Consider the following 26,663-nt stretch of genomic DNA (forward strand, 5'->3'; position numbering starts at 1 on the left):
CAGCTGTCACCCACCCAGCTCCACTCTGCTTTAATTCCACCCTCACTGCACACAGCCGTGCTGCTGGTATTATAGCAAATGGCACTGGGCAACATAAAGGAAAACAAGGACAAAACAGAAATAATGTTAAGCTGTCCTGAACTTCTTCAATGTGAGCAATCCAGGGACTTGGAACAACCTCCTGGGGGACGTCTTGACGTCTCCAGTGTGGAAACCCAGGTGGTGCTCCTGGGCTGGTGCTAAGCTGCTGGTTGGAGCAGGCCCTGGTGCCAGGCTGAGATGCGGTGCATCCGACCTGCTTAGAAAGCCCAGCAAAGTAAGTAGCAGAAAGATGTTCTGGCTTTTGAAAGGCACTTTTTAAAAAATTTATTTGATTATAAATTCAGCCACATGCTTGGCAAGAGCAAAAAGAAGCTGTAAAGTCAGCCATTTCACTATCAAAAGTTTCCATCAAAGATGAGACAAAGGCCAAATAAAAATGGCGTGGATGGAGGGAAGGGAGCATAATAGATATTGGAAGTTGTAATTAATCAGACTATTTAGGTAATCAAAATACTTAAGCCGTAAAGACATAAAAAAGAAATTAGCTCTGTCCATATCTCTGGACTGTATCTCTACAGTTACATTAAGAGAGATTGCTCTGTATTAATAGTTGTGCAGAAATGCTGAGCTCTCAGTGAATGCCAGAGTCCAATACGGTCTCCTAGAATAAAAAAGCTAAGTGTTACATTTTTTAGTGTTTCTGTGGAGTACAAGGCTTAGTTACTTACTGGACTCCAGTGTGCTTTCTTACATTCCTTTCACTGCCTTTCACTTCTCTTTGCTTCCTCAAGGCTAATCTGTGGGATATTAAAAATGTGACTCGTGTCAAATTCTCTGAAGTTCATCTCTGCTAATCTTACAAGTCAAATATATCGGGACATAATCTGCACCATCAGCTTTGTGTCTAACTCAGAAAATCTGCATTCCTGAATATTTGTTTTCATCCAAAAGCTTTGTGAGCCTGTGGCAGTACTGAAAAATATGTTTTCTCCAATCTGAATGAAATGAAATTATTGATTTTGCCATTTAGCAGCAGTTATAAAGTTCTCATCTGGCAATGGCACACTGCCCAGGGAGGTGCTGCACCCCTGGAGGTGCTCAAGAACCATGGAGGTGTGGTACTGAGGGTCGTGGTTACTGGGCATGGGGGGGATGATAGTTGGACCTGATGATCTTGAGGTTTTCTCCTACCATGATGATTCTGTGATTCTACATTCATGTTCATTTAGCCTGTAATAGAGCCACCTTCTTCTGCTCCGTTTTGGCAAGTGCTACAAATTCATGTATGGTAAATCTAGTAGTGAAGAACTGCGTGAACTTTTCTCTTCAAATCAAGTGCTATTCAAGTTCCATTCAGGTAATTATTGCCTTCTGATTGCTATCTAATACTCTAATACATATATTTTATATATATATATATATCCTGGGACACAGAAAGATGTTTGTAACACAAGTCCACACCAGGGAAATACTAAACTGATATTTCACAATGGGATATGGAGGTGCTGACATTTGCTAAGTGTAGCCAACTGAAGAGATGCAGTGAGGTGGGGAGAAGGGAGCTACTCAAAATGCCTTGCTGAATAACCTCTCACTCTGTACTGATTTGCAGCAGCACAGTGAGTTGCTGCCTGCAGCAGCGCTGAGCTGCAATTGCTGGTCATGGCTCCTTTGCTTGGGGTGAAAGCAGTAACTACCTGGCAGAGAGCAGCCTTAGTAATAAAAGCACTGAGGGACTGGCTCATTTCTTTCACTTTATTTTAGTGGTTGAGAGTAGCTGTCCTTTATGTCCTGCTGGCTTGCAGTGGTAGGGAACATTTGCAAAGTCACCTTGAGCTACTGCTGAGCTCCCAAGATTTGGCCATGCAGTGTCTGTTACGCTGACAGCAGAAGCATGCAGCAGAGCAAAGGCTGCAGATCCACAGCAGTTTTGCAGTCCATTTAAATCTGGAAAGGAGATGTTGCTGCCTTGATTGTTTTTAATCCCTGCAATTAAGTCCCTCCAGTCCAGATCACTTGGAAAATGCAGCAGTGATAACCATCAGGAGCTGTGCTGGGAGCAGTGGCGCTTGTGTAACACTTGCTGCCCACCTCACTGGGTGTGCAGTGCTCCCAGGCATGGCCCAGCTGTGGAGACAGCCCCGTGCCTCCCCAGGCCTAAGTCCTTCACTTCTCAGATTTCAGAAGAAGCAAAGGAAAACAATGGCATGGAAATAAGGGAGGGGAAGGCATTACAGACATTAGCACTGCTCCTACAACAGCAACTTACTGAGAAGACCAGGTGCGTTTGCTGATCACCTTTCCAGAGCTCATTTGTGATGCTGAGTTTCATTACATACATAAAGTGTTTTTGTTTGGTTGGTTTTGTTTTAATCTTAAGTGTTCTTATTTAAGGGATTCATCTTGTGCAAATTCACCAGGTAAAGTCTCTTCATTTTACTGGGAGTGCTGAGGACACCATATATAATTTTTAAATGCTCAAAATGGAGGCCAGCAGCCACACAGACCAGAGAATGTGAAATTGGAGTGTGAAAGCAGATACACTAGCCACATGAAATGTAACATGCACTTCCATCTGTCCTGGAAAAGGGAGTGGAGATCAGCAATTTCATTGCACACCCCATCAGCACACAGTCCTCACACGGTAAATCACTGATTTCAGTCATTTGTCACATCAAAAGGAGAGGACACTAACAAAGAAAGTTCTGCATTAGGATCAGGCCTTTTTCAGTCCCTTCATATAGTGATGGATGACCACGGTATTTTGCATGGCTCTTTGAGAAGTCTGTACGAGTGTTTAATATGTCTTGGAGGCTGTAACACAACAGAAAGCATGACAGTGACAGCAAAGCAGCAAGGTTCTAGGCTGCAACAAGTGAGGAATTGCTGAAACTCAACAGCCACGGGCACAGAAATAAAGGAAAGAAGCTGCTTACTTTCAGAAGGCATCAGGTATGCCGGGATCTCCAGCAAGATGCCCTCACCTCCACTGCCAACCCTTAAATGAGGTCTGGGAAGGGGTGGATCCTGGCTCCATCCCTGAACTCCCCTGGGTTGTATGCACCTGAACTCCCCTGGGTTGGCCCTGCCTTCCCACCAGGTGCTCAATCACTGCTTCAGACCATGAAAACATTTCCACAATAGAGGCTGACTAAGCTATCATACAAAGACAATTCCATCTGTGCTGTAACGATCACTTGTTACGTGTGGTTATCCAAATAGTGCCACGGTCCTGAACAGCTTTCTACTGCAGCCAGCCACAAGCAGTGTTCCTAACAATTAATCCCCACTGATGGTATGAAATCAAACAGCCTTTCTTGTTTATATCTACAGCTCTTTATTTGGTTACGCTACTGTAAAATGGCAACCTAGTCACTTCAACTAATAGGACACGAGAAACATTAATGCTACAAGATGCAGTAGTTGGAGATTTTCTTATGTTCATGTTAATAATTGACACTTCTTTTCAAAATTGGCATTGCTATAGAACTGCTTTTAATAGGAGGTTCATATGGAGGACCAAGACACTTAACGGCAACCTGGAGTTAAAGAACACTTTGGACAATCTTTAACTTCCTTCTCTCCGTGTTCTGAGCTTTTTGGCATCTCCCTTTCTTCCAGGAATACGTATACCATTCACTTTGTCCACATCTTCATCCTTCCAGTTGGTATTATACTGTAGAAATACACAAGATGAAAGAGATTCACACAGTAATAATAACTGTAACACTGTAATAATCTAAGGCTGGCTCTGTTAAAGCCAAAGCAGCCATATTGTTAAGTTGAGCTGTGTAATTTAAACTGTATTGAATAGTTTAGTGGTACCACCTACCTCTTGTGCTCTCCATCTATTCCAGTTACTGAAATTTATGGCATTATTTTCGTTTTTTCTTCCCGAATTTGCCTGGTAAAACAAACAGATCTGCAGTTAGGACAAGACAGCACTGTTTTCAATCCTCTACATCCCTTCCAAAGTGAAATTTTATCATCCATCTATCCATTAGAAATGCTTGTCAGCATGGAATCTTTTCCCTTCCAAAACTTAAAAAGTGGTGAAGAAAGTGTCACTTCTTCTTTGAATTTAAAAACCAGAGAAATAGAACAAAACTTATTTTGTAAGATGAACTTCAGCTGCAGAAAAGCATCGATTAAATCTTTCAACTAACTTGTAAATAAGTTTTCCTTAGAGAAAATTTATAGGACAAACACCACTTCCTACCCAGCAGAAGGCTGTTTGTGCATTATGGATATCTGAGGAGTAATACTGTTTACAGGTTTAATATCTCCTGCAGCATCTGAATTTGTCTCTGGATGTTTTCAGGCACTGGGCTTGCTCAGAGGGAACTCTTCTTTGGTCTTTCCCAGGGGCAGGCTCAGACGTTTACTGAGTACCAACACAAAACCTGCCTCTCCATCAAGCTCAAGATAAATAATTTCTCTGTCAAGTTTCCACAGATTTCTGCAGATCTTGTGAACTGTGCCCAGAGGCTGCACTTCTGCTGGTCTCACCTCTCTCATGGAGAAGAGAAACATACAAAAAAATGTTGCTGACACTTTTAGGTGAGATATTTTCTCTGCAAGATGCACAGCCCCATGCCAGCCTCCTGAGGAACAGCGAGCATTTTTGAACACTTACTGTTTGAACTGCTACCAGCAGCTGGATCCTCACTGTAAAGAGACAGCAGTGAGTGTTAGTGCCTCATAGAACATACATCACATCTTGGAAATAATAAAACAGGTGATGTTAATAGATCTGACCCCCCTATTTTGAGATAAATGACGATTTCCACACATATGTCCAGCCCACTAGTTTTCTGGTTCTGTTGCCCTCTTTTGTTTAATGTTTGAATAAAAAAATATATTTTAACAAGTTCTCAGCTATATTATTTATTTTACATGCGGCCCAAGACAATTCCTCTTCTCTTAATGCAGCCGGGGCACAGCAAAAGGTTGGATGTCCACGTCTAGGATCTGCTTGGCTCTTCCTGAGACCAAAGCACAGGACCAGAAGATGTACAGGCCTTAAATTCTGCTGCAGAGTTATTTCATAACTAAAGAAAAAGACTTACCTCTTCCACTTAATCTGGTTAGTGAGTAGTCCTAGGAAAGATTGAGAAGAATGTTTTACAAAGTTGGCAGTGCATTCAAGTCTGTGACTTGGCGCTGTGCACTTGAGACCATGGGCAGAGATAAACTCAGTGGGAAAGAGGATGGGCAAACAAAGAAAATGTTTCTCAAAATCAGGATTGACTGTCCAGTGCCTTGCAGGCAGGAGGAACAGGGAACCAGTGCAGAGGAAGGAGAAGCTGGCTTTACACAAGTTTGGAGCCCTTGTTTTCAACTCCAGAATCAGCCTTACTGCCCCTTCCCTCCTACCTCTCCATCAGCCCACACTGCACTGTCAAACCCCCAAATCTCACTTGAGTTCTCACTCTGAACCTTTGTGGGAAGGAGCCAGCGCTGGGCACCAAGGGGAGGAGGCTCTATCACACTCAGCCACGCACTGCTGTTGGGTCAGGGCAGGACACTCACTGTGCACACTTTGCAGGTACATGTCCAGGCGGGATGAGCAGTCCCCCATCAGTGTCTGGAAGCTGCTGACAGCAGCCTCATTCAGTTCCACTGCTGACACGTCCATCTTCGGACAGATCCTGAACTTGTGACTCGAAATGCTAGGATGCAAGCAGGCATTTCACCACAGAAAGCCATTTAGTGTTGAAGATTTAACAAACTCTTTTATTAAGAAGGACTCTGCAAAGATGACAGTGCATTGTGGTGTAAACAACTCTTTGTTAAGGTTAAACAAGTCACAGCTGTTAAAATTAACAATTTATTTGGCATTACCTGTTACTTACCAGACCCACAAAAGACCTTTGAAATACTGAAATGAGAAAGGAGGAGCCATAGTGTTTTTGTGAGAAGGTGCTCTGACCTATTGCAGGCAGGCTGTCACTGTTCTAGCACAATGACCATTGTGATAAAAAGAAAACGCCAGACCTATTGAACAGTCTCCAGGCTTCTGGAAAACAGCTTCGATCCCACAGGCTACATTTTGATTTGCAGCAGAGCTGTGAGTAACAGAATGCACTGCTGCCAGCACAGTCGCCAGGTATGCAGTGATTCTAAGTTATCCTTACCGTCCAATCTCAGCCTTAATTTGTGCAAGGTACAGAGATGAGCTCTTTAGAATCCAGCTAGATGTTAGAGCTGGCCCTTCACGAGACTGAGGAGTTTACTGCAGCAACAGAATCCCTGGTGGATACATAACTTAATGTACTGGCAGTGTGGTTTTGCACCATTGAATTACGACAGACACCCAGATGTCAGTTAGGAAGTGGTAAGTTATAAATTAAATGTATCACTTGCAGGAGAAGGCAAGTGCTCTGTCACGTCATTGCACTTGTCCACAAACAGAACCCAAACTGAGCTGGTTGTCTCCGCAGCCAAGGGCTGCTCAGTGCAACTGAGTGTGGGAATGTCACAGATACACAGCTGGGAGAGCACTGCTGTCTGTAACCTGAACCCTTATGGTCTCCATCTCTAACAAAAGCATTTTTGTCATAATAAAAGCCAGTAGTTTTCACCAGAATCCAGTAACCATGTAGCTAAAGAAACTGAAGCTGTTTCGGGCCACTGGAATGGTCAGCAGCTATGTCCCCATCTTTGTTAGTTGTGTGGGCATGGTGCCCTCTGGCACAGATGCAATAGGGAGCAGCTTTGCAGACGGGGTTCCAGGACAGAGGGGCACATGCAGCAGGTTTGATCTCAGTTACCCACATCATATTTTTTCAAAGAAAACAAGTGTTTTCAGATGGAACGTACCTGTCCAGCACCAGCCTAAATTCCTGTGATTAAGATTGAAAAAGAAGAAGAAATCATTAGTGTAATTTCCAGGAAGGGCAGCTGGCTGAGAAGCGGGCACACGAACAAAGAACAGCTGCTTACTTTGACGAGGCGGAAAGTGTTTGGTTGTTCTTTTATCTTCTGCAAGGACTGAAGATGCTGCACAAGCTCAGCTCTCTTTTCTTCCATCTCTTTCTTCCGTTTAGCGCATTCTGCCAGTTGTGATTTCTCACTGGATTGAATATCACTGAAGATCTTCTTCTCTTTCTTTTTTATCTGTGTCTTTATCTCTCCAAACATCCTTTGCAGCAGGAAAGTCACTGCTTTCGTATTGTTCTAAACGAAGAGAGAAGAAAATGGTGCACTGGCTCAGGTGCTCAACTAGGGGTCTCTACTAGATTTGTATCTGTCCTTTCAGCTTTAGAAGGAAGCAGATGATAAGTGTTTGCTTAGATTATGTGATAAACACAACAAATTCTAAAAATTACCCTGCTGTAGCAATAAAATCGGATAAAATCCAGCTAGCAGTGTGAGAACCACATTGCTAAATGCAATACCTTTATTTAAAGGATAAAAAGCTTTAAAAATATATAATGCTATGCACAGTCTGTGGTGTGCAAATGACTAAACTCTGCCAGTCCTGCCACCATAATGAAAGGTGGAGTTTCCCAGCTGGTTCCTTCTGAGAAGCTATGCTGGGAGGCTATAAAAAAGCTTGATGGGAGCTTCTTAAATCAGTGTTTTCCCTACTTTGGACTGCATCTCTTTCTATTCATCTTTTTTTTCTACTTGTACTGATAGTTGAAGAGCTGGACACCTAGATGATACCTGAATTTTCCTCCTGATTTGACAATTGTTCTAGCTAAAAGATTCTATGTTCCTTGCTTACCATATTTCTTCTGCAGTTGTAATAATACCAACAGCCAGTATATTTCATAGCGAGCACCACTCCTAATTAATTAATTCTTGCAAAAGAGACAAACTAGATCCTAAAACCCAAATAACTACATGTTAAAATGTAGAGAAGAGTTGCAAAGGATTGGTTTGACCGTTCCCAAGGGCTCCAGATGGAATGAGGAAGGCAGCCCACAGCAGTGCAGTCAGTGGAGGTCACCGGCTGCCATTCAGGCACAGCTCTGCCCTGTCACAGCCTCAGCATCCCTGTGCAGCCCTGGCTTGAAACTGCTGTCACAGAGCAGCTTCAATACCACCACCTGTACGGGGCTGTGCCTGATGTTTTCAGTAATTACTGGAGTGCCTTTGCAGGTGAATCTATCAGAACAACTTGCTGAATGTGACACCACAGTATTATTGCCATCATTTATTTCTTAGAAAACACGGAGGGAAGATGCTCTGAATTAGTCATGACCTGGGCGCATACCTCAATCTGATTCTTGTTTCGCTGAAGCTCCTCGAGGGCGATAGATAAATAATTTGTGTATCTCAGCAGCCTATCCACAGTGTGAGAGAGGTCATCCTAGCAGAAGAAAAAAGAGCATTGAACTTCACAACAGAGAAGCAGCATGTGTATTATTAAACCAGGCCAGCCGTTTGCGGCACTGGTGAAGCAGCATGTGTGCTTGCTTTCTCCAACACCATGGTTGCAGTAAGCTCTAAAATAGGCTGTGTTACTTGCCTCCTTTTAAAGGTAGGGTAAAATGGCAAAACCAATATAATTTTTGAAGTCTTTCAAGCCAGTGTTTAATTCTGATGTATGCGTGACTTTGTATATGGTAGATTAATCAATTAAAAACCTTCCCTTTGAATAAGTAAATTTCTCTTTAAATGAATAAATCTCACTTTGTCTGTTCAAGTTCTGTTCCCGTCAGAACCTCCGCATGTGCTTAATGTAATCCAAACCCTTGGTTTTCACATCTGTCAGTGTTTGTGGCATCTATGGGCAAGGTAACAAGTGACCATCTTTTCAGGACATTAGCAATGCATCAGTACTTACTCACCCAGCTGCTTACTTTGGTACAGTCCCTGAGTGCTGTTACAATGTATGATGGCAGGTTTCTGGATGATTTTAAGTCTCGCTCTTCAGGGATGAGGCAGGCTCTAGACATTGCTCAAAGCAAGTCTGGATGTGGCTCCAGGCAGCCTGGTCTAGTGGATGGCGACCCTGCCCACAGCAAGGCATTGAAACTAGAAGATCTTTGAGGTCCTTTTCAACTCAGGCCATCCTATGATTCTCTGATTGCTGCCTGGCTGGTGCTGGCTACTCCTCACCTGCTTCCAGCAGTGTTTTCACACCTCCTGCACGCACTAATGGCCACAGCAGCACACATGCCAGTTTCTTAAACCTCTTGAGTAAAAAATTATACCAGAAAGCTTAGGGTTTTTTTTGTTTGTTTGTTTGTTGTTTTTTGTTTTTTGTTTTTCTGTGAGATATTTGTCATAGCTGGAAAGTTTTAAGTTTTGAAAAATGTAAAGATGAAGAATCAAATCTGACTGAGGTTCCTTGCCCCAAAAGGCTTTTGTGAGAGGAAAAAGTGCCGCTTTGGAGGAAGAGCTCGGTAATCTCCTCAGCCACCACAGAGGAGGAAATGACAAGCAAAGCTCAGCACATAGGACCAGCATGCTGGCATGCCCGTGGTGCCCCTGCCTGCCTTCAGCCCCCATCCCCACCCCAGAGCAAGGGTTAAGCGTTCCTGCCCCCACCCCCACGCTGTGCCCCCCTGCCCCCATGCCCAGGCTCTGCAGTGAGACATGCAGGGCCTCGGGGAGAGGAGAGAGAGGAGGGCCCCTTACCAGGTTCATGTCATGGGCCTCCTTCAGGGTGAGGATCTTGTGGCCCTTGTGGCACCCTGCAATGGAGCACAGCACGCAGATGAACTGCCTCTCGTCCTGGCAGAAGTACTCCAGGACCTTGCCGTGCTCCTGGCACCTCCTCTCCTCCATCGAGCCGCCCGTGCCCACCTCCACCAGGACGTGGTCCCTGTGGGAGGCCCTGGCGCCGTGCTTGTCCAGGTGGGCCTGGCACAGGGAGGCATCGCAGATCAGGCACGTCTTCACGGCCGGCTGGGGCTTGTCCAGGCAGAAGTCACAGGGAACTGCCTCTCCGTTTTCCGTCGCAAAGCCCTCGTCCTGCTTCCCTTTGTTGGCCAGATACGTCTCCACGATGCTGCACAGATGGAAGTTATTTTGCAGTTCCAGGGTGGGCCCCAGCTCGACCCTACACAGCGGGCAGGAGTAGGGGGCCTTGTCCTGCTGCTGGGTGCTGAGCACCTTCTGGACACACTGCTTGCAGAAGCTGTGACCGCAGCGGAGTGACACGGGGTTCTTGTACAGGGACAGGCAGATGGAACAGCTGAGTTCATCTTCTAAGCTACAAGAGGCTCCAAATTCTTCCTTTGCTTTTGCCATGGCTGTACAACCGATAAACAACACCCACCAGGCTGCCAGAAACGAAACTGAAAGGCACAGGGCCAGCCCTGCAGCCCCGCCCCCTGCAGCCCCGTGCAGCCCAGCCCCCTGCAGCCCGCCCCCTGCTCTCTGGGGTGAACAAAATGCTCCCCCATGTGAGGCGTGCTATCGGCAGTTCGCCTGCAGCCCTGTGCCCAAGCGAGCCGTGGATGCGATGTGCCTTAGCCTGGCTGCAGCAAGCCAGGCGTTCTCTGCTTAGTTGCGCTCTCCTCAGCTGCTCCAAGCGCCACCATCCCGCTGGTACCCCAGGATAGGAACAGACCTATGGCAGTGCTGTGCAGGACACGGAGGTAAAAGCTGGTGCACTAGAGCAGAGATTGGCAATGCTGCTTGTGAGTGCTGTAGCATTCACGTTGTGCCGTATATCTAATAGACTAGGTTACCACCAAGTTTTGTGAACAAAATTACTTTAATAATATCCATCCAACACAGCAATCCATACAGTTCAGCAAAAGTACAATACTTGAAACAGAAGTACTGAAAACCTGAGATGTATTTGATGGTAGAGCCTCATTTTCTCATTCTCTCACTCAGCCCACAGCTGCAAAAGACCTTATTATAGCTCAGGAGCAGGCCTGAAGCCTGGCTTATACTGTGCTAATGTGGCAGTCTGTGCAGCTGCAGCCCCAAAATATAGAGAACCAAGGAGCAGAAAGGCAAGGCAGCCTTTCCCCCAGGTCACTATGTGAGTGAAAGGGAGCCATGAGAAATGCTGAAGATAGCATAGACAGGAGAGCTTGCAGGGATGATTACTGCAGCTATGGGCACATAGCTCCTAGAAGAGCCCGAATAATCCTTGACAGACACATCAAAAAATGACACTGTCTTTCTTTCGCAGTCTAGTTGTACCCTGACCATTCTGATGGCTGTGTTAAGTAAATGGACTTTAATCTGTCTTTTATCTAGAAACACACGGAGACGACGCTGAGACGACATTTCCAGGTAGCATTGAAAACTGTTATCAGTGACACCCACTTTCCAGCACAATGAGTCACGGGTGATCACCTCCCAGAAGTGCTGGCCACTCGAGAAGCAGCTGGTGCTGTACACCCAGAACGGCATTTCAATTAGCACAGGAAATGGGTAAGATGGCCCAACTACTCTGAGCACCTTGTCATCTACATGTAGTCCACATGCTTGACGTGATTTGAAAGTCAGGTGTTCATGAGCTACAAAAACAAACAAAAAAAACCACGTTATGGTTCACAGATGGTTGTGCAGATCAACATACATCTCCATTGCTGGAAACAAAGGTGAAAGAAATCTTGAACCCAAAGTTATTCAAAGTGTATTCATTAAGTACACTCTCTGCACCTCTCTTAGCTACTCCTACAGAGTTCTAAAGGGAGTGAATATCACGTTTCAAGAAATACTTCCATTTCACAGTTTTAACACAACTTTTGCTTTCTGTTTCCAACTGCAGCAACTCCCTCACCATTATCCCGCAGAGCTTCATTATGTGTTCTAAAACGCTCTCTGGATCAATCCCCACGCACAAGTATGCAAATGTTTTATAAAATTATTTGCTTATTTCATTTGAAGCCATTTCCTAGAGCTCTCAAAAAAGCCCTAAGCATTGGCTGCCACAGACAGTTAATCCTGCCCTGTTTTCCTTCATACTATCTCTTGCAAGTAATATATTTCAGTATTGCAGCTTTTTTTACTCTGCAAGTTATCCTTCAGTAGCTGTGAGCTGGCAACTAAAGCTGCTCAAATGGGATAGGTAATCACAAAAGTCTGCTCAAGAGGGCAAGAACATGGGAACCAGAACTTTTTTTAATTCAGCTGGACAAGATCCTACAGCACACAGCACATCAGTATGCTGATCCTTTAAAACAGCACGAAAGAGTACAGTTATTTAGATAGAAAGAGCAAATCATTTATATTTGTAAACAAATTCCACCTGCTGCTGTGGAGTGCTCATCTCTCCTGTGCCACTTTGATGCTAGTGACAGAAGAGATGTTGCCACACTCTTCTCTTTGTCCTCTCAGAAAATTCCTAGACATCTGCACCTCACCACCCACAGCGCATTGTACTGGGGTGCATCCGAGTCCCACAGCGCTGACGCCCAGAGCAAGCTTTCCTTTTGTTGCACACATACATGAAAATAATCAAGCGCAGTGTCAGCAATCAGTTCTAGAGGAACTTGGTGTACTTGCTGTATTTTACAGCCCTTTCTTAAATATGCTTTGCTGATTCTCTGTCTTACCTCTTACTTAGTGAAATAATCACTTACCAAATGACGATTCCATTGAGGACTCTGCATCCAAGATTAATTGGTCATAAGGCTGGAAATGCTCTTGAATGATGTTTTTCATTGATTCATCCATAATAGTGAGCTGCTCTGCCAGTTCTGTGCCATCTTTATTAGGAACTTGTTTCCTCTTCCTAGAACATACAGAAAGGCATCAGAACAGCAGTGAGTCATGGGAAGATGTTACCAATCCCAACGCTGAGTGAACAACTGAGCCAAGCAGAGGGCAATGCAGTGCTGGGGACAACTCTGACTATCTAAGCTCATCTGTTCTTTGCACGTCCGCACAGGCATCTCAATATTCACAAACTGCCCCAAGCTGGTCACAGGAATGGGTGCTGATGGTTCAGAAAAGTCAGTCATGTTGTATGTGGAGATTCACACACGATATCAGTGAAAATTCTGGGGCTTCTTCAGGTCTCTGAAGGAGAAAGGTGCCAAGCATGCATCAGTGTGCTGAAACTGGCAGCCGTCGTGAGCCCAGCATAAGCCTGGGAAGCTGGGCTTGCCCTGTGTGCCAGGTGGGCAGACAGCCTGGGACTGAGGGAGTGACAGCCATCAGCAGCTCAGTGAAATGCAACAGCAGACCACCAGTGAAGAACTTACCTGGCTTGTATTGCTGACAAACCCTGTAAAAAAGGCATTATGAAAGCAGGATTAGCACAGTACAAAGGCCAACACAAGTGCTGCAATATCTCTGGGAAGGGCTGTTAGGTACCTTAAGGAAGAGTACGGGATCCTTCTGATCCCTCAGAGCCTTCAACTCCTGCACACTGCGGCTGGCAGCATCCTTCATCTCTTTGTGTTCTTTTATCCACGGCTCAATCTGAGAAAGCTGTTGCTCCTCAATGTCACTGATGGCTCCCAGGATCTCTGTTTTGCTTCTATCCAGCTGCTCACAAATCAACCTGAAGGAGTGCTCCACATGATTCCTGTGCAATCTTTCCAATGCCTTTTGAGAAAATATTTGCAAAACTATTAGGGATGGAATGTTACACTTTCCACACTCTCTCTCACTTAGAAAGGAGCCTGATCTTTTCTGCACTTAGAAAAGTATCATTTACTTCTTCCACATAGCAACATAGCAAGATGTCTCATTGACAGCAGATGGGCCAGTTGACATAGGTGCCCTACTCCTGCATCTGGCAGCTGACCAGAGAACACCTGGTAGCAGTAATTGGGGAACAGTCTCATTCCCTTTGGATAGACTCCAGCTCCTCTTTCCTTGGGTTTCCAATACTGGGAAGTTCAGTGCTTTTAGGAGAACCACAATGATGCTGCCAATGACTAAGTAGCAGTTCTTGCACTAAGCTTGCTTAAGGCTTTCAGCTATGCATCCTTCCTTTTTCTGCACTGGTAGTTTTCCATGGATATGTTCTCTTTTGCTCTTTTAAAGAAGGGTAAGGAAGAATGCTTTAACTGCTTACTGCCTCCACCAAATTGCCTTCACTGTTAGCAAAAAGCTGTGCTGCCCCAAACAGGACACTGCCAACAGTACAGTTTTGCCTTCAGACAACAAGGGAGTACTTCCCCTGTCTGGTGCCAGGACTTTCACTACTTACAGCCCCATCATTTCTACCGGTGGAAGGAGTCAAGTACATTTGCATGCCAAAAAATTCAAAACACTTTGGGACGGTCTTTTAACCTCCCATCTACCAACTTCTTAGATGCACAGGCTAGCCTAATAGGATTTCTTGTTGTAAAGAGGATTAAAATCACTGTAAGATGGTTTATATCTTTCCCCTAAAGATTTTAGAGCATGCAAATTGAAGAAAGCTGGAAAAAGAAATCGCCACCCACCTAAGAGGAAGCATGGCCTCAACAGCAGCATTCAAGTTCATCTATCCTCTGTAATCTGAAAATGTACTTCCCAGTCTTACAAGAAAACTGCTCATCAGCCTCCAAAGGGGAAACCAAGAAAGTAACTGAGAAACCAACCAGGAACTAAAAAGCTTGGAGATCCAGGGTCAAGGAAAGGGAAAAAAAAACACCAACACAACCCTAATCAGCTATGAGCATAAACCACCCTCTAAGTGCTATGGGATCGTGGAACAAACCTTTATCTTCTCCTGTTGTGACAGCAGATTTTCCAAGCTTTTATTCACTGCAGCTTCATGTTTTTTCAGTGTTTGCACAGCTTTAGGGAAATCACTCTGAGAAAACAACAAGAGCGAGGTATGAGGTACAGACATAAGGGCACAAGATGGGCAATGTTATGGAGGTGGGGGGGGGTCAGACCCAGAAGTTTGTTCACTGTCTGCTCTCACGACAAATCAGCGCATAAAAGCTTTACAGGGAGATTTTGCCCCTGAACAGAACTCATGATGATGAGCGTGGGGACGATACTCTCAAAACAAAAACTGTTCATACACAACAGCCACACGGAAAGCTACTTTTTATTGGTGGCAGCAGCTTCCTTTTTGTTATGATGCCATCAATTTTCATTGCACAAATGCAACTGAGGCTGATACTCCTGTTTGAAGATGCAGTGAGGACTAAAAGCAAAGCCACAAACACTCGGTCCCACCGACCGCTCGGGAGATTGTTTTACAGCCCAGGGAGCAAGCCCAGAGGCAACCTGGAGCAAAGCCCACACCCAAAGCCACGTATCCCAACATGGGAGCCTGCACACCTGAATCCCAGGAGTTGTTCAGGCCTCGCTCTGCAGGCAGCTCTCCATATCCCGTATCCCCAGGCTTTCCCTCGAGCATCCTCAGTCTGGGCAGCTGTCCTAGCAGCCCCTTACCTGTGCTTGGCCAAAAGCCTCTTCCACACTGATGATTTCATGGCTCCTGTGGGAGCTGGTGGCACAGCACAGCATGCAGACACAGACCGAGTCCGTCACACAGTAGCATTCCAGCAGCTTGCCATGCTGGGCGCATCTCCTCTCCGCCAAAACACGAGCATCACAGGGCTCCACCAGGACGTGGCTTGTCAGGAAAGCCTTTGTGCTGTGCTTGCCCAGGTGGGCCTGGCACAGGGAGGTCTCGCAGTTCATGCACGTCTTCACTGCTGGCTGAGGCTTCTCAAGGCAGAAATCACACAAGATCTCCTCATCATGCAGGTCCGAACTTTCTCCCTTCTCTTCACATTCCACTTCACGTTTTAGTTTCTCTTCAAGAGCGGCATTTTGCTCACTGGTGTCCAAAAACTTCTGCACTACGCTGCGGAGCTGGATGTTGGGCTGCAGCTTCGTAGGAAGGGCTTCCTGGGCGCTGCACAGCGGGCAGCTGACGAGGCCCTGCGGGCAACGCTGACTGCGAAGCAGCCCCTGGATGCACTCCTCGCAGAAGCTGTGGCCACAGCTGAGGGACACAGGGTTCCTGTAAACGTCCAGGCAGACGGAGCAGATCAGCTCCTCCTGTAACGCCTTCAGCACCCGCGGCTCCGCCATGGCGTCTGCAAACGCACGGTTCAACAGGGCGAAGGCCGGGCCGAAAAGAGCCGCGGCGCTGAGCTGGCTGGGCGGGGACTGGGAACTGCCGGCACTTCCCGCGAGGGCGCGGTGCCCCCTCGGCTTACAGCTCTCCTTCCTGCACTGCCGGGGCTGCCCGGCCCCCTGGGGATCCCCAGAGCCGCAGCCGGAGCTGAGCGCAGCAAGTAGGCAGCCCTCCTTGAACGGGAAGAGCGGCGGCTGAGAGGTGCGGCCCTCGGCTTCCATCTGTAGCCGGTTTCACTTTTCTTTCTGTCGGTCCTTTCTAGAAATTTCTTGAGATGACATCTGGGGCCCTCCATCCTCAAAGCACGGCCCCGTGTCACTTTCTCCGTGCTCCAGCACTGCCCAAGTTCTCACCTTCCCTCAGCATTTGAGTCAGACCTTTGTTCTTCCTGGAAACAGAAGGGAGGCAAGCACAGAATCATTAAGGTTGGAAAAGACCTCTAAGATCATCAGGTACAACCCCAACACTTTGCCACCGTTCCCACTGACCCATCCCACAGCCCTCAGTGCCGCATCTCCACAGGTGTTGAACACCTCCAGGACAGTGACTGCAGCCCTCCTGGGCACCCTGTGCCAGGGCATCGCCACTCTGAGAAGCAATTTTTACTGTGATCCAACCTGAACCTCGCCCGGTGCAACTGAAGGCCACCCCTCTTGTTTTATCACTGTTACCTGGGAGGAGGAAATGCTCTAGCATTTCAGGAGCAGAGGAGAGAGGAAGATGGAGGCACCTTATTTAAGAGCCGCTTCCCTCTCTTCTCTCTGCATTTCTGTGCAGGCCTTCAGGCCGTACCCAGCTCTGGTGGTCTGATGCTGACAGGTGGCAATGCCTGGGGCTGAGCCGCTCCTCTGCTCCTATGGGTGTGCTGAAAGGTCCTGGAGCAGATGTAAGAACAGGGAGAAAAATAGGACACGTACAAAGAATGGAATCATAGAGTCATATAGATATCATATGTAGAAGATCCTGAGTTGGAAGTGACCCTGGTGTTTTTGTCTAACTGTATGCTGGACAGCTGTTCCAGAAGGATACTGTGAGAAACAGTGTGAAAAGTTTTACTGAAATCCAAAAGGATAACATCAGCTGACTTCCTTTCCTCATCTAGGTGGATGGCCTTGTCATAATAGGAAATTAAGTTAGATAAACAGGACCTTTCCCTTAGGAACCTGTGTTGGCTGTGACCAATGACCACATTGTCCTGCAAGTGTTTTTTAGTAACTTCCAGCATAATTTTGTTCATAATTTTACCAGGCACTGAAGTGAGACTGACAGGCCTGTAACTACCAGGGTCTTCTGTCTAGGCCTTCTTGAATACTGGAAAGTTTGACAGCTTCCCATCACCTGGGACTTCTCCAAAGACCATTGAAAAATCATTGAGAGAGGTCTTGCAATGACACTGGCCAGCTCTCTGAATACCCTGGGATGAATGCCATGGGGTCCTATGGTCTTATATATATCCAAGTGGAGCAGCAAATACTGCACCTACAAGATTGAGGTTGGCTGGGATTTGATCATTACCACAAACAGTCCTCCAACTCAGTGCACCTATTGCTCCTGCAATGTTTGTTTCCTCTCTGCCTTCATCTCACTGAAGAAGTTGCTCTCTGCTCCTCTCACCAACAGCCTCTGCCTTCCCACTAACAGCACTGCTGCACTCCTCCACTCTGGACACAAGCACCTGGCTCCTGCATTCATGAACCTTTCCCTTTGGCACATCTGAGGCCACTCCAGCAAACGTGGCTCATACAACAGGGCAGCACCAAAGACATTTTCAAAGCATGTATTTGCTGTCACACAGCCATTCTCAGAGCTCTGACATGGAGCTGACAGATCCTGTGAGAGGGATGCTGCTCATGGTCAGGCATTTGGAAAATGCTGAAGATGCTGCCCTCATTGGGCAGGTGCCAGCTAGCCAAGGTCAGCATCAGAAGATGTCCCTGTGCACAACAGCCAGTCACTGGCTTCTCTTAAAGAGGAGATAGATAAGAGGAAGAAGTATCTCAGGGAATGGAGCATCAAATTTGAAGTTAGATTGACTTCCTGCTTAAAAAACCTGCAATGGCCCATGAGATCCTGGTGTTTTGCAACAACCTTCTCTCCAAAAAAAAAAAAAAAAAGAATAAAATTATGGTTTGGAGAAAAAGGAGCTTTCCAATCAACTCTGTTCTAAAGCTGAAAATCACCTTAGAACCTGGTTCTAGCTGCTTTTAATTGGTTTGATTTACACATGTGCAGAAATTACCCTTCTGTCACATGCTTTCCCTTTCTCTTTCCTAGTATTGTTTCTCCATGTAGCCCACAGCTGCCTGAAACACTCAAGACTCCCCCCTTCCTGTCTTACCAGAAGCTGTTGGCCACGGTCAGTAGCAATGTCCGAGCACAAACTGTCCCTGCAGCCCCTGGTGGCACAGCCCTCACTGCAACCTGTCTGCAGGGGCTGGTGCAGAGCATCTGGGCAAGTGTGCTGTGCTCAGTTAAATGCCCAGAGGAGCAGTAGGTGCTTATTTTACAGGAATTTATCATACAAACCTCTTCCTGATGATATTCAACTCCCAGTCCTGTTTCATGCACTGCAGCTGGTGCGGATGGGTGCAATTCTTCCCTCCATATCAGCCCACTGCATGCTCCCCAAGCTTTCTTGTGACCTTGGCCCACTTCTGTATTCTTGTCATTCCCAAAAGCTCAGGGTCCTTTATCATTACTTTTTGCTCCTCTGTAGGGTTTATAGTTTATTTTTTCAGCACTGTCCTGAAATACGGTTTTCTTACCCTCAATTAATTAGAGTTATTAATCTTTTCACTGAAGAAAGAATTAATCTCCTTAATTTTCTTCAGGAGTTTAGATAGCCAGAAGGTTCTGGAAGCTGCAGGTAATGACCACTGTAAATAATTTGCTGTTATCTCCTGGGCTGTCTGCATGGTGACCCGCATGGCACAACAGTGTGCTGCTTCAGCCAAACAGGCTTTTCAATTCTTCTTTGGCCTCTGTTCTCCTTGGCATGGCAGCAACAGCCCATCCCCACGTCTTGTGTGTCCCTCAGAACAGCCACGTGTACCAACCGGAGCCAGGCTGGCCATGGGAGGAATGCTTCTGGTCCAGGCACTTCGTTGCTGCAGTGCCTTCCCCTGCCAACCTGTAGGAAGCACGGGTTCTCTGTTCTCCTTGGACAGCTGAGTTCCTGCCTGGACCTGAAATGAGTGGCTCGCAGTGAGGGATGGAGATGTTGGTGATGAGAACACAGGCTTTCACTGCCCACGCAGCAGCAGTGAGCTGAATCCTTGCACTGCCTCTCTCCGGGCAGATGCTGATATTTTGCAAACTCACTGAAATGAAGAATCCTTGTGATACAAATCAACGTGAGCAGATACAAATCATGGTTGGAGTGTAGCAGGGTATAGGCAGATGTAGTTCCTCTCTGCGCCCTGGAGCAGTGTGTTCTGCATGGGCAGTAAATCCTTTGTGCTCCAGGGTACTGCTGTGAGCCCGGGGCACCTCGTGCTCCTTTTTTGGGAGGATTACACCCAGGACACGTGCACTGCTGCAGTGGAGATGGTTTCCCTCTAAAACGATCGTTGTTGTGAAGGCAGTGGGGAGATCCTTTTGCTGCCCCACAGGCTGGTGGAGGGCAGATCCCCACACGGCTCCGCTCAGCATCCTGTGCCATTTCTTCAGTGCTCTGCGCATGTGGGTCCTTGTGGATGTCAAACTGAAAGGGAAGCAGAGATGCTCAGACAAGCAGAGAGCCCCAGCACATTTGCAAGAGTGCTCTGCCTGCACCTCACCCACTGCAGCTGCTGCTGAGCTGTTGTGGCTCGCCCAGGGCAGATGTGCTCCTGCTGCATGGCTCCTCAAGGGTCTGCTCAGCCAACACTGGGTGTAGCCCACTGTGCCATGCAGGCAACAAGAGCCTGAGGCACAGCAGCCTCACCCCCACCCAGCACTGAGGTGGGCATTTGAGGAGAGGGATTGGTTGGGAAATGGTATCTTCTTACCTGCAGGAGGCTGCTGAGAAGTGTGAGGGTTCCAAGTGTGAGTTTGAAGAGGTACTTGGAGGTAGAGATGGTATATGAAAAGCTAAAATGTATCCAGTCAAGGACTGAGGGGGAGAGAAAGAAGGAACAGATTGTGAACCCACAAGGAGCAGCATCTAGAGCAAGCTCTCCACCAGCCCCTAAAAGCTCATAGTGAGTATAGACAGCATCCACAGCTGGTGTACAGAGAGAGCAAAGTTTGGCAGGGCAAAGAACAGCAAGATGGGCGAGACAGGCAGCAGCTGCTGGCAGAGGTCAGTGACACTGGGAGAGTAAGGCAGAGGTCCCTGAGCTGACAAGAGGCAAAAAAAAACCACCAAAGCCTTCCCCAGTCTTCCCTCTAAAGACACACATCAGATCTGGCCAAGTCAAGATGGAGAAATCCCAAGTGGGCAAATGTGGGCTCCAGAGCCCCGACCGGGACAGTGCCAGCGCTGAGTTCCCCTGCAGGGCTGGGAGCTCAGAGCACAGCCAGCCCTGCTCAAGGTCAGGTGTTCAGAAGATGCTGAAGATGCTGCCCTCGTTGATTCCAGCCAGCCAAGGTCAGCATCAGAGGCTGTCCCCGTGCACAACAGCCAGTCACTGGCCCCTCTCCCTCCCACAGGGCAAGCTGTGCCTGCTGTCTGGTTTTGCCTGACTGATAAAGCAGGCACTGAAGCTACAAATGCATTCCCAGGTGTGTGAGAAGAAGTTGGTTTACCAGAAAGCTATGCCAAAACAGAAAACCGCTGTGCTGGTTTTGTTGTAATTTTTTGTTTCTGTTGTTTTTTTTCTCAAATGGATGAGTGTAACTGTTGGAGTTTGTACACAACCCCATGTCCACACAGCCAGGCCAGTGCACACCAGCCTACTGCCACATCCTGCTGCACGGAACGCCTGCTTGGTACCCTGACATACCAGCAGCACAGACTCACTGCTCGTGATCGGTTTGTTTCCCAGTTTGTAGTATATATGTTATCGTTTATTTATAGGCAGATCACTTCACTATTTACAGTACATGAGCGTAGAGATTCTACAGTCTTTGTGATGTAAACAAGTAACTCCGCAGCAGGGGAGTCTGGAAAAAGAAGCCAGTTCTGAAGTATTTACACAATTTAAAATAGAACTTTTATACCCACTGGATAGATATAGATAATACATCGAGCGATTTGGTTAAATTATCTATGAAACTATAGAATCTGACAATGTAAAAATACAAGAAAACGTTCTCTCGTTTTAGAAGGTAGACAGTTAAATCACACTAGAAATAAATCTCTGTTTAAAAATAATAACAATAATAATAATAAAGGAAAGGCATAGGAATCCATGCCATCTTTTAAGGTTAAAGTATATTACATAAATAAGGACACAACGGAACGGAAATGGGGGGGGGGGAACAAAAAAGTGAAATATAAAAAACCGCTACCAATTAAAAAAAATCAGACTAAAAACTTGATTCTTAATCACAGAGGGATCAACTCTGCCACTCCGACTTACTCTGCAAGCAGAAAATCACAGAGTTAAGCAGTACTTACTCAGCACGAGGAAGGGGGCAGAACTGGCCCCTAATAATTATCAGCAGTGTCCTTTTAGTTAATTAAAAAAAAAAAAATTAGCTTTTATTATAAATAACAAAGCAGATGTGCCCCTTTTTAGGTGAAATTCTTACACCTTTCTTGAGAAATGCATCGCTTTCACCTCCCTCTCTCTCACATGCATTCGGCCCCCGGCCACGCGGTGTTGGCGGTGCCGCGCTGCGACGGCTCCAGGGATGAGGAATGGAGCCCGAAGGCTGAGTTTGGTTCATATTGCTTGAGATTGCTGGGACAGATGGAGATAGAACAGAAGGGGCTTCAGGGCTCAGCTACGAACAACGATGGAGTTCGTCATTCAGCACAATGCCAAAAAGAAAGAATACGATTCAAAACAATCCAAACGCTGGTCTGTAATGCAGCTCCGCATGGACCAGCGCTGAAGTCAGACACTCAGCCTGCAACGCAGCGCCTGAGCTGCTGCTCCTGTGGGGAAGGTGCGCAGCCCAGCGAGCTGTGCTGACAAGGAGTCGGGATGAACCTCATCTTTGGGGCAGCATCAAACCTAACACCTGGGATTGTCCTCTGCATTCAGCCCAGACTCAGAAACATCGGCTCCTCTCCTGTGGAGCCCCAGGAACCTGCTGGATTCCAGCCAGGAAACCTGGTATCCCATCCTGAACAGCAAGATTTTATGGGGCAGATCTGTGCAAAAAAAGCGAAACGGCATTTCATCATCAAACTCTTTACGTTTAGTATCTCCCCACAGTACTCACAGGCAGCTATCAGGGGGCATTCTAGAGCTATATACTTCTTAGAAAAATAAATCTCCTCCTTACTTATTGCCTACCTTAATATACCCTTTGCTCCCAGTTTCTCTGGGCTGTGCCCCAGCGGTGAGGGGCGCGAGGGCCCTTCCCTGCACCCAGAGCAGCCTCAGTCCCTGAATGGAGCGAGCTCTCCTTGGCCCCTCCTCACCCCTGGGCGCTGTGAGCAAACAAAACCTTTCCGTTAAAAAAATAAAACTCCAGTGGAAACTTATTTTTCACCACTACCCCTGCTTGAGAGATTCTAAACCCAGCCGGCAGGCAGCCACACCTGTGCTTCTCAGGCTGAAACGCTCTGCGCTCACCGAATCCTAACCTGGGGGGAGGCATGGGGGCTGGCGAGGAGGGTGCCTGAGCACCTGTGTGCGTATTGCATCAGTGCAGGAGACAATTCTCAGGGGGAGAGGGACAATGAGCCGTCCAAATTCAAGGGAGGGGGAAAAAGAACCAAAAACCCCCAAACCTCAACAAAAAATCCACTTATAGGCTTCAGGCAACACAAAGACCACTTATTGCATCTCTTCCTATCCTACGACTGCAGTACTGATTGGCTCTGTGCGTTACAAAGTTCCCATTTGCAGGGAGCACCGTGCCTCTGTGCAGAAGTGCTGCGATGGCACAGGAAGCCGCAGGAAAGCAACATCAAATTTTGGATGTTTTTGGGGGCTCACAGAAACCAAGGCTGGCAATGCACCTGGAGGCTGCCCCAGGGGGGTCCTCGAGGACCCAGCAGCCCCACCGTGCTTACCCTTCCCCTCTGCCAGGCTTGATGCATCCTCCAGCTGAGAGCAGCCCAGGGCTCGCTCCCATGGCTGAGCAAGGAGGAGATGGAAGAATTCCACTTGGCCTTTTTTTTTGTTTTTCTCTTTTTTTTGGATTGATCGTTTTCTGAAAAACATCAGCACAGCACAGGACAGTACTACCCACCCTAAATGTGTCGCTATATACATTCTACATAAGCTCTATAGCAATCACATGTAAACATCATTGTTGTGAGGAAATACTAGGACAGAAAAAGGCAAAGCTACAATGAGGCAATTGCCAATAGCAGATGCTCAGTCTCGGCCAGGGTTACTCGTGTATGCTGGGTTGGGGATAGGATGGGGACAGCCTGTGGCAGGAGAGACCTCTGCCCTTGCTCTGGGCTTAGAGCCAAGTGGCACAAGGACACGGCCGGCTCTGGTGGCAGGTGTGGGAACCAGTGGAGCTGTGTCACTGCCTTACTGGTGCTGTTGCATGGCTGCTGGCAGCCCTTCTGTCAGGGACAGGCCTGGGTTGGAGCCGCAGGCTGTGTCGGCAAGGCAGTGCTCCTGGAACCGAACCTCCTGCAGTTTTGGGGGCTTTGGTAATACTGCCTGCAAGATGAAATGGCATCCACACTGAGGAAATGAGAATAAAAACCCTAAGTCGCGTACCAGGGAGACCCCAGAAGACTCTAATCTATCTATTGGCAGAGTTAAGGCTATATATTCTATCTACAGAGAATGGCTAAATCCTTAATGGTCTCTGTGTCCAGAAAGCAAATGAGGGTGATGGAGATGGCTTGAGGAGCCAGGGAGATTTCCTTTCCCCCTGGCCTGCTCTCGGTTGGGATCCCTCCAACCAAGGCTGGGGTCTCTCCCGCTCCCACCTTTCCCAGAGGTGGGGAACAAGTTTGCAAGCAAATTTCACGGGGACGCTGCTTGAGCATGCCTTATATCCAGTGGTGCCGGGCGGCCCGGGCCCCTGGCAAAAGGCAGGGGTTGGAGCACGCAGCGGCAGGCCAGCCAGGAGCCACAGACTCAGCAAAGCTGCCACGCTTCCTTCACGCTGCTGGGCACGGAGGCAGCAGCACGGAGCGCGCCGGTGGTGGGCACGGATCCGGCTCACCAACCGGGTGCTGGGTGGGTGTATGGCTTATCGGGCACCGGCTGCAGAATGGGCAGCGTGTCGGCGGGCAAAGACATGGAGCTGCCGTGCCCTGCACACGGCAGGCTGGAGCGGGGATGCCCGGAGGTGGTCGTGCCACTCCTTCACCAGCCTTCCCTTCATGCCCACACCGTGGCCCCTCTCGGCAGCTGGGGGCCGGGGCTCGGCCCCAACGAGGAGAATGGCTTTGACGGCAAAGTGGTGACCCGGCGGGGAGGCGGGCGGCCTCGTGGCAGAGGGCGAACGCTGGCTCTGGGGCTCTGCTCTGACCCCCATTTGCTCAGTGGCAAGTGCCTCATTACAGTGCATAGTTAAAAATCAAGGAAGCGGTACAATAAATCTGAATTACAGTACATCTGAGCCATAAATACATCTTTAAGTATATACTTCTTTTTTCTTCTTCTATTAAAAATTAGTTTATAATCCTGATTCTATTCACAATTAACAATTTCATCATCACACACTACGGACAAAAAATGTTATGGTGAACACAGCTGCAACTCCACGGCGGGAGCCGGGGGAGAGGGGCCGGGGGCTCCTAGGCTCACCCAAAAACAACCAGTCAGAAGCGGGGCGACTATTGTGTGGCAGTGAGACATCAACACCATGGGGACTCACAGACAGAAGCAGCTTTGTTCAATGTAAACATCAATTGAAAGGGACAGCAGTCTCTCTCTCGCGCGTGCGTGCTCTCGCTCTCTCGCTCTCTCTCGCTTGTCATAGACTGAATAATTTCTTTGAAAACGTAAACATATTGGAAGTGCCTTGACTGAGGTATTGAGGTATTCCTCCAAGGTTAAGGCTGTTACCGATGCAGGCTTAGCTGGGCCTCCTGCAGCAAGCTGTCAAAATCCATGGTCTCATACTTGCTCTTCACCGGCGCCGGGGAGGACTCCTCCACGCTGCAATCTGGGAAGAGCAGGACACAAGACATGGGTCAGGGATGGCTGGACGCCCAGGCACCACGCTCCCTGTGCCATCACACCGCTGAGCCCTGGTCGTGCTGGCAGGCACCAAGCACCTGAGCTGGTGTTTCCCCTGATGGGTGCCTGCAAACGTGCCGCTGTTATCCCATATCCCAGAATGAGAGAAAGTGGGAAAATGGGCTGTTTGTCCCCATTGAAAAGGAGCAAACTGGTGTTTGGTGGAGGGGCTCTCGCAGGTCAGGTTAGACGTCAGAAATTCACAAAAACTGCCAGATCCAGACGGGTTCTGAGTCCCCAAAGTATGGCAGTTCCCACGTGAGCAACCAGGTCACGGCAAGCGTGGGCGTCTGCCTGTGGAGCTCCCCTTCTCTTGCATCAGAAGCTGAACAAAGAGTGCCATGACAAAGCCTGCCACATCTAGCAAATGCCAGAAATAAGGCAGCCTCATTTAGCAGCAGCTTAACCCCTTCGTGTGCACTTTTTGCAAGAGCTGGGAGCCATGCTGGGGTCCCTGTAGCTCTGCTGCCCGCAGCACAGCACAGCCAGTGCTTTCATCATGTGTTGCATGCTGGTTCTTACCTCCTCAGAGCCCAGAATGAAGGATCTTGGGGTTTATTACATGAATAATGAGCGTTTGCACCCACAACCAAAATTGGAGTACTGCTCTGAGCAAATGAAGTATTACAAGGTGCTAAGGGATCAGGCAGTACTTGTGTCAGACTGGGCACCTAGGGGGAAATCAAAATGTATGGCTTTATTTTCTGGGCATGGAGCAGGACTGCCTTATTTTGTGCATGAAGTGAGATAGAACCACTTCACTTACTGCAGAGGGTGCAGAAATTAACGTGTGCTGTTCATGAAACACTCGAGAGTCAAAGTAACAAGAGCCAAGCAAGGCTGGATCACGTTTCTCTTTCAGAATCAGCACAGTTTCGCTCCTGTCCATTAGCAAAGGCTGAGGGGTGAGGCTCAGTGAGCCTGACTGAATCCAGGAAGGGGCCTATGGAGAGCAGAGTGTGTGCTTGCAGAAATCCACACAGCACCAACACAGTTAATGCAACCACAGTGCATTTCCTTATCATTTTGGATGAAAAGTACATACGCAATGCTGGGGATATTGTCCTGTCAAGCAGCAAATAATTCAGATCGCATTTTGGAGCTGTTGTTGACTGCTTTCTCTAATGACAGGGAAGGGAGATCTCTGCTGGAAAGTGTCAAGCAGAAACACATATGGGAAAGGATGATCTGTGCATTGGCTGAGATCCTGTGGCCCTGGACTGGAACGCTGTGCTTTGTGGCCCGCACACTCTGGGGTCCTCCCACAAGCTGCTATCCTCCTGCCCCTGGCACCCAAAGCCATCCAACTGAGCTAAGAACAGCTGTGTGAGCTGTGCCAGAGCAGGTGGGCTTTTGCTGCAGGCTGGAAAAGCTTTAGGGTTCTTGCATGACAAAGATGC

The 26,663-nt window shown here is 47.7% G+C and overlaps 3 protein-coding genes across 4 annotated transcripts in view; all 3 read right to left on the reverse strand.

Annotated features, from left to right (window-relative positions):
- Positions 1–1,277: 1,277 nt before the first annotated feature.
- LOC125700144 (E3 ubiquitin/ISG15 ligase TRIM25-like) lies at positions 1,278–10,311 on the reverse strand. Its single transcript, XM_048960482.1, has 9 exons — positions 9,637–10,311; positions 8,267–8,362; positions 6,988–7,221; positions 6,865–6,887; positions 5,575–5,714; positions 5,112–5,142; positions 4,679–4,710; positions 3,875–3,946; positions 1,278–3,718 (listed from the first exon to the last, which is right to left on the reverse strand). The coding sequence occupies exons 1-8, from the start codon at positions 10,249–10,251 to the stop codon at positions 3,918–3,920; spliced, it is 1,200 nt and encodes a 399-aa protein (XP_048816439.1). The 5' UTR covers positions 10,252–10,311; the 3' UTR covers positions 1,278–3,718; positions 3,875–3,917.
- A 179-nt stretch (positions 10,312–10,490) lies between these two features.
- Positions 10,491–20,724, reverse strand: LOC125700091 (E3 ubiquitin-protein ligase TRIM62-like). The gene is made up of 6 exons (XM_048960353.1): positions 15,313–20,724; positions 14,624–14,719; positions 13,285–13,518; positions 13,173–13,195; positions 12,549–12,700; positions 10,491–11,480 (listed from the first exon to the last, which is right to left on the reverse strand). Exons 1-6 carry the CDS (start codon positions 16,225–16,227, stop codon positions 10,993–10,995), a joined length of 1,908 nt encoding a protein of 635 aa, XP_048816310.1. The 5' UTR covers positions 16,228–20,724; the 3' UTR covers positions 10,491–10,992.
- Positions 20,725–20,846: 122 nt separating this feature from the next.
- PPARGC1B (PPARG coactivator 1 beta) overlaps positions 20,847–26,663 on the reverse strand; it is a 39,361-nt gene continuing 33,544 nt past the window's right edge. For both annotated transcript variants that reach the window (XM_048960351.1, XM_048960352.1), the window contains one exon: positions 20,847–25,189. In XM_048960351.1, coding sequence (XP_048816308.1) covers positions 25,086–25,189 — 104 coding nt within the window. In that variant the 3' untranslated portion in view covers positions 20,847–25,085. The remainder of the gene's footprint in view (positions 25,190–26,663) is intronic.

This window comes from Lagopus muta, chromosome 14, assembly GCF_023343835.1.
Source record: "Lagopus muta isolate bLagMut1 chromosome 14, bLagMut1 primary, whole genome shotgun sequence".
Classification (NCBI taxonomy): Eukaryota; Metazoa; Chordata; class Aves; order Galliformes; family Phasianidae; genus Lagopus; species Lagopus muta.

Coding starts and splice junctions, on each gene's coding strand:
- LOC125700144 (XM_048960482.1), bottom strand. CDS start 10,251: ATGGCAAAAGCAAAGGAAGAATTTGGAGCCTCTTGTAGCTTAGAAGAT. Junction 8,363..9,636: donor AGGCCCATGACATGAACCTG/GTAAGGGGCCCT, acceptor TTCTTCTGCTAG/GATGACCTCTCTCACACTGT. Junction 6,888..6,987: donor ACACTTTCCGCCTCGTCAAA/GTAAGCAGCTGT, acceptor TCTTAATCACAG/GAATTTAGGCTGGTGCTGGA.
- LOC125700091 (XM_048960353.1), bottom strand. CDS start 16,227: ATGGAAGCCGAGGGCCGCACCTCTCAGCCGCCGCTCTTCCCGTTCAAG. Junction 13,196..13,284: donor ATCCCGTACTCTTCCTTAAG/GTACCTAACAGC, acceptor CCTTTTTTACAG/GGTTTGTCAGCAATACAAGC. Junction 11,481..12,548: donor CTCAATGGAATCGTCATTTG/GTAAGTGATTAT, acceptor TTGTTTTTGTAG/CTCATGAACACCTGACTTTC.